At 46.3% G+C, this 9,478-nt stretch overlaps 1 protein-coding gene across 2 annotated transcripts in view; it reads right to left on the bottom strand.

Moving 5' to 3' along the window:
• Positions 1-229: 229 nt before the first annotated feature.
• Positions 230-9,478, bottom strand: part of ESRRB (estrogen-related receptor beta) — a 39,350-nt gene continuing 30,101 nt past the window's right edge. For both annotated transcript variants that reach the window (XM_009078236.1, XM_009078235.1), the window contains 2 exons: positions 6,843-7,112; positions 230-474 (listed from right to left, as the gene is read on the bottom strand). In XM_009078236.1, the coding sequence (XP_009076484.1) occupies positions 230-474; positions 6,843-7,112 (515 nt within the window). The remainder of the gene's footprint in view (positions 475-6,842; positions 7,113-9,478) is intronic.

Here is a 9,478-nt window from a genome sequence, read left to right as displayed (position 1 = left end):
CAGAGAAAACAACGAAAAAAAGAGAAACAGGTGATTGATTAAAAGTTTCCCCCCTCCTGTACACAAGGTTCTGCAGTCACGCCGACAGATAGACATTAAATAATTCTTCCATAATAAATGATTGGAGATAAAAGCCGGCGGTGGCTGCTGCTGCTGTTTGGATTGCTCCGTTGTCTGCATCTTTGTTTCTAGTTTGTTCCCCGGCCACTGTTGGCTGGCGCTGGGGCTGTCAGACCTTTGCCTCTAGCATTTCTAGGAAGAGTTTATGCATGGGAACCTTGCCCTGCAGTTTGATGCTGTAGAAGTGCTGCACAGCTTTGGCAGCCGTCTGCCGCAGGAGGGGCAAGGTCAGGAGCAGCTTGCCTGCTCGCCGGGGCTCCTCATTGCGCTGACTCAGCTCGTAGTCCTGCAGGGCTTCGTGGAGAAGGTCCTGGAGTTTCTGCACTGCATCCATGTCCTCTATGTGCATGGAGTCTGGGGGGAGGGAGAAAAGACAGCAAACAGACAAGTCAGACATGAGGAAGGAAATCTTTTATGGTCCTGAAGCTGAAGATGTTGTCTTTCCTTTTCTGTTGTTGTTCTGGGGTTTTTCTCCGCCTTGTAGTCCCCCCATCCCTCCCACCCTCCAGGGTGTGTTGTTGTTGGTTTGGTTTGTTTCTTAAGAGGGAAAAAACCCCACCTTGTTGGCAGGTGTTGGTGCTGCTCCCATGAAGTCTGGCAGCAGCCCAATGTGTTGGCCTTAGCAGTGCTGGGACAGTAAAGTTGCCAGGGTAGGTGACACACGTGCTCTGTGTGCTGACCATTTTGCCAACCACCCCAAGGTTGTGCAGGGATTGGCCAGGGGCCTTTGTGACTTGCACATTCACTTGCCCTCCATGCTCCTTATGGGGAGAGTCACCCTGCAAGGGGCAGCAGCTGCTGTGCTGCCGCTTGGGAGCAATCTCATTAAGAATAATTAACACTGCTATAGCGCTTCATCTGTCTAAACTGCCTAATTGCCGTGCAGCTGCTCAGGGTGTCAGCAAGACAGAAAAGCCCCAGTAGGTCACAACCAGTGTGCCCAGGGGTGTTGCCAGACCCACCTTTGTGCATATGCCCCTGTTTTCAGAGACTGCCAGCAGCTGCTCAGGGAGCTTCCTGCTTCAGTGAAGGAAACCTGTACCTCCTCCAAAGGCCTCTTCCCTTAGGCTGCCAGTTAGATTTCTACAAGCTGTCGGAGGGGCTAGCAGGGTTTGAGAGGCTAGACAGCTCTCCTTGGTGTGACTGTGTAGCAAAGGTAGCTAGCTGGTAATGACCTAGTCCAGGGTTGAGCTAGGGAACTGTGTTGAACACATGCTGCTAAACTTGTGGCTAAGTCATGCTGGACAGAGAGCAGAACCAAAGACTAGATAGGTTCAGACACAGCACCACTGAAGGTTTTCTCCTTTTTCATCTTCCTGATACTTGCTTCTTTCTTACTACCCTGACAGAGCTGGAGACACTGTTGCCTTGTCTTCATTGTTCAGAGACTTTTAATCGATGCTGAACCCATTGATAAAGATTCCTGCCACAGGGCAACAAATCCAGAACAGCAAAGGGACACTGTGGCAAGCACATGTACCTCAGCCTTGCAGTGTGGCAGTGCTCTGGCTCAGCCCACATACAAACACAAATGTGAGGACATGGGTTCCCTAGTGTGACAGCAGTGAAGGGGAAGAAAACTGGCTGAAGCATCCAACTCTCTAGAAACATGTGTGACCTCTATGGAGAGCACAACACAAATTAGAGACTGTGAATTTCATAAGATACATTTAGGGTAAAAATGCTATTTATGATGCATGATTTATAAAGTATTACAACAGTTGGGAAAATACTATGTCTAGCCAGAAAGCTGTTTAAGAAGCTATTTGGAAGGAATGCACTAATTAGAGGATATGAAAGGGCTGAATTCCCAAGAAGCCTACTGAGGAAGGATTGTTCTTGAAGCATTTACACTTCGTATCTAAGAGACCAGGCAGAGAAGCTCAGAGAAGGGCTGGTAGGTCATCACAGTGACCTTGAGCTAACCACAGAGGTTGATTCTGAAAAGTAGGGAGGAGAAAAGCATGTTGCCAAGTCAGTCTGGCAACTTCTCCCAGCCAGGTAGCACCTCTGAAAAATTTCCATGCACAGTCTAGGAGAAGTGAGTGGGATCTGTTTCCTGCCAAGTCACAGAGGTCGTTTTGGAGACTGGAAGTATCAACAGCTAGAACTTGGAGGGAAACGTCCTACAGCCTTTCTGTTTAATGGTAGGGAGGAGAAAAGCATGTTGCCAAGTCAGTCTGGCAACTTCTCCCAGCCAGGTAGCACCTCTGAAAAATTTCCATGCACAGTCTAGGAGAAGTGAGTGGGATCTGTTTCCTGCCAAGTCACAGAGGTCGTTTTGGAGACTGGAAGTATCAACAGCTAGAACTTGGAGGGAAACGTCCTACAGCCTTTCTGTTTAATGTCCTTCAGGGGCACAATGGTAATCACAGCCTGTCAGAGTTTGCAGATCCCAGAGAGTGCTAGAAGTAATGAGCCATGCTTCAGGTCAAAGTGGGTGCTCTGTTTTTGGGTACTGATGCTGCTGTACAGTAGACAAAATCCCCAAACTGCCCTTCTGCCACCTGATTTCTGTAAGGTGACAAGACTTAACAGAACTAAATAACTAGATGTATACAGCGAGAGAAAGTGGGGAAATAAAGATCAAAGCCTGCCCCACCCCCACCGCTCTTTGCTGAAAGAAGCTCAAAATCGGCAGCTGACTACAAAAAACAAAACAACATTGCAGGATTAATTTCCTTGCAATCCATCAGTGAACTGGTGTCAATGGCATTGATAAACTGTTAATTACGAAATCAATAGCTATGAATTTTTACAGCTGTCAGAGCACTGAGGTGGGGGCAGGCTGCCCGACTGTGTTCCCAAGGGTCAGCTGGCCCAGAAGCCAGGCTTCATGCCAGGAGCCCTTCTGCAGCACTGGTGGCATGGGACACAGGGCAGGTGTGAGAATGGACAAGGCCTCCTGCCTCCTCACCTAACTGGCTGTTTGCAGTTTCTGGCAGGAGCAGGAGGAGCTGCAACCTCACAGGACCCATTAGTACAGAATTTGCTACACATCTCCTTGCCAAATCCAGCCCTTGTCCGCTCCATCTCAGCATTAAAATGCATTGGGGAAAAAAGGGGAAATAAAGTTTGGTTACTCCTGGATGTCCTAAAATGAACATGTGCTGTTTGCTAACCTGGAGGGCTCTTGAATACGTAGGTTGATCAATTTTTATTCCTAAGGAAAGAGGACCTAGGAGTGCCTAAGAAAGAACTACTGGCTCTGAAGGGTAACAAATTAAGTCTACAGTACCTCTACTCTGTCAAAAAATTGGTGATCATATTGCTGCCTGCTGCTCTGGCCATTAAAAATTCATCTCTCAGCTGTCTAAAATGCACTCAACTAATACAGAGACACCCAGCAGGTGTGTCCTTGGTGTGTTACACCGAGGACTTGGAGATCAGCCTATTGTCACCTTCTACTCCAGTGAAGAGTGAGCGAGCTCCCATTTCTGTTTTCATTTGTTTGAATTCCTAGAAACAAAGGGTCAGTGTACACTGGTCTGCATGGAAGAAAGTCCCTAGAACCAGGAAATTTAAGAATTTGTCTGTATGGGAGGAAAGGGAGAAATCAGGTTTTAGCAGCACAGGTGCTAATCTAAATGCTCATCTTTAAACCCTATCTCTGACCCAAGGGAGCTCAAGCCTGGCCCAGTCTGCTTTCTTACTGTTTTAGGAATCCGCTGGTTGCATGCAAGCACGTACATGCAGGCTCTGTAAGTTTATCCACAAAAAAATATACTAAGAAAAATAACTGATATTAAAAGAACATGAAGGTGCAATCTTCAGTAACATTAGAAAAATACACTTGCCCTATTCTAGTTTCCTTATGTGTGTGTTGAGAGAGGCTTTGTTTACCTGAAAAACAAAATCTTGTGCTTTACTTTCATATGTTTCAATACAAATAACAAAGCAGAATTTTTGTGCATTATGCTCTTACATGGATAGCTGCACTAGGAGAAACCAGTGAAGTCAGAATGGCTTTTTCCATCCAGCAGAGAACATGCTTTAGCCTGTGCCTCCTGACCCTTACCTTGGTTTCTTTACTCCACAGCACTGGAAACAGAACCCCAAGGCAGCTGATGAGTGTTGGTTGTTCTGCTCTGTCTTTTTTCAGTGTTTCTCCACTCCTGATAGAGACTGTCTCATAAGGCTTACCCTGGGCTTAGTCCTGAAAGCACAGTGAGCGACAACAGCAGAGAGTGCTTGTGCTGCACTGTGAAGAACTTGACAGCACCAAGATTCAGGTCCTGCAGTGGCTCTGCTCATAGCATGGGCCAGATAAATGTTCTGGTGTGGCACTTATCCCATCACAACCTGTACCTTAGCACTCCAGCCTCTCTGAGGAGTCCTTCTCCCTGTTTAATCCTGTGACCTTCCTGGTAGACAGGTTGTTTAACAACTTGATTACATCACCAGAAGCCACTGTCCCACAGTCGAGAGAGGCCAGCCTTGGCCATCTGCCCATCCTGATTCAGTGGCAAAGTGAAGGCAGCAATTAGAGCTAAAAAAGCAATATATGATAAATTGAAAAAGGGAACTAGATAGCAATTTATATGAATCAGAAGTTATGAAGTGTAGAAAATCGATAAGGGAAGTGAAGGACATAGGAGGAAAAGCCATGGCTGGAAGAGCTAAGGACAGTAAAGAAGTTTTATAAATATTCAAGAAATAGAAGAAAAATGATCATTTGGGAGGGGCTCTTTTCACCTGGAGATGATTAAACTATTAATAGCAGTGCACAGGAGGCAGAAGTCCTCCATGACTGTATCTGTCCTGTTTAGAAAAGAGAAGCATTATGCACCTGTGTTATATAAGATGATGAAGACTTCTTAGTCTGTTGTTTATGTGAGAAGATATTAGAACTATTAGGACAAACTTCACAGAAATCAGCAGAGCTGAATAACTTGGCTTTAAGAGTTCTAAAATTGCTGGCTGGGGGCCATCTAGGGCAGAATAATCATTAACAAGTCTTGGTATTCTGGAGGGATTCAAGATGACTGAAAAAGTTCTAAAGATGCACATATTTTCCTAGGTCTTATCAGTTAATTTCTATGCTAGCCTGATGTGAACAAGGACAAAAATAAAGGAAAAAAAGTGATGTTCAGTTAAGACTGATAAGTTGGCATTTAAAACACATGCAGGTGTGGCACTTAGGGACATATTTAGTGGTGAATTTGGCAGTGCTGGGTTAATAGTTGGACTCAATGACCTTAAAGGTCTTTTTCAACCTAAATGATTCCATGATTCTATTGCCAGTCAACGTGATACTTTGGAAGAGAGGTCTTGTCAAACAAACTTGATCTCATTCTCTGATGAGATTACAAGTTTGGTTGATAAAGTTAACTGCATAGATATAATAGACTTAGGTTTTTATAAGGCACTTGGCTTAGGACCAGAGGAAATTCTCATAAAAAATTAGCACTATGCAATATCAATAAAGAACACTTTCAATTGATTAGTAACTGGCTAGATGACAGATCTCAAAGTATCTATCTGTGGTGAATCATCCCTGAAGGAGGAGTTTTCTGGTGGAAATCCATGGGGGTCAGTAAAAAAACCAGATGTTACCATTTGTATCAATGAGCTAGAAGGAATTTTTTAAAATTTTTTTCTGTTAAATTGCTACTGCTAAGAAGATGGCAAAGAGTGTAAAATGCTGTAAAATGGTGAGGATAGGGCAGCCTCACAGCATTCTGGACCATGTCCTTACACTCCAAGTAATATGTCTACAGCCAAGGAACATACCTATGGAACAGGAACTTTATCATGTCAAGATGTCAGATATAAAAAGACCCAGAGTCATAGGACAGAGCTCAACAAACACCACTCTCTGAAGGCCAAACTGAGGCAAACAGAAATTAAAAATATGGTGCCATTTTTTTTCTGAAACGGAGAGAATGATTCATTATTAGAGTCAGGTGCCACAGAAGATGTAGATTCTCTCTCTTTTAATCCCTTCAGCTTCACGCAGGGTGTCTTTCTGTAAGGCAGTTTTAGCAAAACACAGATACTGGTTTCAGGGTTGGGCTGCAGGGCTGAATTCTGTGACCTGCATGATGCAATTCAGCAAGAAGATCTGATGTGAGACAATGAGACTCAGGGGATGTAGAGGGAGCCCTAGTCACACAGTAGCTGTGTACCAGTTTCCCTTTCAGATGGGATTCCTGAGCAAATATATGTGTGTCTGAATTTTGTGCAACACAGCCTGCTGGACTGAGAGCTGCAATCCAGATCCACAGCGTCTCGCAGTTAAAGGGGAATTTAGTGTCTGTGGTCACTGAACATTTCTAGGACAGGACCAGGCAGCCCCAACTTTTTGTGGCATTTGAAATTGGGACCAGGCTTTCCCTGTTTGCTGTATCTGACCAACACTGCAGAGGTGGATGCAGATGTGGCCCATATCCCCTTTTCTGAACTCATGGCACTGGAGCTGGCTTGCTAGTGAAGAGCTCCACACTCTTTTTTAACTGTCAAAAACCAGCAGCCAGCCCATCCCTGTCTGGTTCCACTCCCTACTATGGGGCCAGAGCACAGTTGGGGCTCTAGCAGCAGAAAGTATGATTTTTCCTTGCTTTCCAGCTTAGGTGCTGCTCTGTAGACAGAGAGGAGCTTTGAGACTGTTGTATGACACAGGCAGAGCAGACTCAGGCAGTAGGTTCTAGTTTCCTCCCGGGTCAAATAACAGCATGAGTCTTGACTCCTTGATTACAAGGCTGGCTGGGCCAGGGCTGTACCTGAGTTGGCGAGGGCCAGAGCTTTGAGTGTGACAAACTCCTCCTTTTCCACCTTGAGCTTCTTATAGCGGCGCACCAGTTGTAGGATGGCCAGGTAGAGCTCCAGCAGCCCCGTCAGACGAGAGTGCTCTTCATCCATTATGTAGTCCTCAGCATAGACCAGCTTGTCCTCATATGGCAGTGAGCGGTACACAATGCCCAGGATGAGAATTTCCATCCAGGCACTCTGCAGAAGGCTCATCTGGTCCCCAAGGGAGAGGTTGGAGAACCCTGACAGGGTGAAAGACAAGCAGCGTCAAATGGGTATGCAGCAAAGCCTCTAGGAGCCTAGGGTTCTTAGTTTCCCTGAGAGTCATCCCAAACACTCTTCCCTACTGGCCTGCTGCTTAAAAAGCCAAAAACCAAACCAGTAGCTCACTAGAGTGACTCTGTCTCTGTAGCAATCAGCGCACATGGGTCTTACCCTCCTCTTTGCTCCCATGCCCACCCACTGCCTCAAACCGGAGTTCTGATGCTCCGATTGCATTTATGGTAGTCCAAGGTTAATGATAACCCCTTTTCAATGATCACTGCTTCTTTCATAGCAGCAACAGGTTTCTACTGCATCACCCTGCTCACTGTTCCTCTGCAAGTTAGTGCTGCAGCCCATTTAGTCTGTCCCAGATGACAAAAGAACAGAGAAGAGCTCTAGATGGCAGAAAAAGAGGGCTTCTGATGGGAAAGGAGGGAATGACACAGGCCTGAATTACAAGTATACTACAATTTCACATTTTGGCCAACATGACAAAAGATCCTGACACAAAAAAGTACTGAAACATATTCAAAAGCAGAATACATTTATGAACAGAATCTTCTATTCTTCATCATACCCTGATGTCCACACCATCAGCTCTGCCAGCAACCCTATCCAGTGACAAAAATACCTGTACGGTGCTGTACAAATACCTAAATCATAGCCAAACCTGGTAGCAATGGAACCAGCATCCAGCAGTGAAGCAAACATTCTCCTCAAATACAGAAAGAGCAATCACCATCCAGAGATAGACCCCAACAGCCCCAGAGTTCACTTGAGAAAGTGAGAATGAAACACCAAGGCAATGTCCACCTCGAGGTGGGAGAAAAAACAGGTGTGTGGGAAGGAAAACTCTGCCTGGTATGACTCCTGCACTAGGTACCCTTGAAGGTCAGACCATGAAAGATCCTGAGAGATGGACACTAACAGCCATTACAAACAAGAATGCCACGCACAGTGTGTTGGTCCCCTCTAGGCAGCTTTTTTCCACCACAGACAGGCAGAAATGGTACCTTATTGGCAGCTCCTTGCTTCTAAAGGTTCCCAGGGCTGTGAGAGAATAGAACACCCAGGCACTCCTCAGCTGGAAGGGCGATGCTCCACCAACCCCCCCTGACAGTTTTCTCCCCAGATGCATATTATGCCTTGGGGATCACCAAGAGATCTGTGTGCTCATGAGTCTCTGTGCTGCAGCCTCCCAGCCCTGCTGGCTGCATGAGAGGCTCAGCTGGACTCCTTTATTCCACATCCTTCCCTGCTCACAGCTCTTGGCCCCGTGTTGGGGCCTACACAGCCAGCCACCATGATGATCATTTGATTTCTCTTGTTATCAAGTTGGCAATTAACAAAAGAGCTGATGATTGCTATATTGACTGACTGTGGGATCTCTTTTTCTATCTGCACTATCTCAGCTGGGGAAGGGAAGGCAGAATGGTGGGTTAGTGGTATTTATTTATCTCTACGCCATGTTTTGTGTTTGTGTTGCCAGGGGAAGCAAAGGGTGATAATGGCCTGGCAGCCCTTGGACATCCAATTTCCCTTATCAGGCCACTGAATAGAAAAGAGGCCCCAGGCCACATTAATTAACAGATACCAATCAGCTGTCACGTGCTGTGTGTGCAAGGTCTGAGGGGAGCTGTGGGTGGGAGGGAAGAATCAATAAACCATTGGGGAGGAGTGCCACAGGGAACAGCTAAAGAGAACTCCAGGAGAGGAGCTGCAAATCCAGCTCCATGCCTGTGAGACTGATTCCTGTCCAGACAGCTTGTGCTCCATGTAGCCCTTCACCCGGTGAATCCCATATCCCTTGCTCAGGCTGTGAGGTGGGTACCTCATTCTTTGCCCCTTCTGCCCCTTACAGCCTATAGTCAGAACTGTGCTGCTCTGCAATGCAGCCCTCCTGGCCTAGTCGAAGTGCAGGCTGAAGCAGCTCAAGGCTTGGGAATCTGTCTCCCCAGCTCTGCCTGATGCACATGGAACTGATGAGATAGTGCTGAGACAAGGGTAATGGTGCTGTGCACAGCCACTGTAGCAGTCTTAAGAACCTGAAATCCCTCATTTGGTTACCCGGCTCCTAGCTCTGACCATGGAGATCAGTCCAGCAATTAGGCTGCTGCCTTAAGTCCAGTTTCTGGGTCAGTCATGTGGCCCTTCTGCACCTTCATGCCCCATCTGGATTACAAAAGAGGTTATGCCACCGCCTCACTGCAGTCTGCCAACAAAATTTGTTAAAGATTGAGAAACGGTCCTGTAGTGGAGCAAGAGGATCCAGGACAGGCATGGCTCATACTTTTCTGCTACAGAATAAAGTAGAAAAATTGATTTAACCCTAGCCCTGAACACC

This window comes from Acanthisitta chloris, unplaced genomic scaffold (assembly GCF_000695815.1).
Source record: "Acanthisitta chloris isolate BGI_N310 unplaced genomic scaffold, ASM69581v1 scaffold1197, whole genome shotgun sequence".
Classification (NCBI taxonomy): Eukaryota; Metazoa; Chordata; class Aves; order Passeriformes; family Acanthisittidae; genus Acanthisitta; species Acanthisitta chloris.
This window is presented reverse-complemented; position numbering and strand designations above follow the sequence as displayed.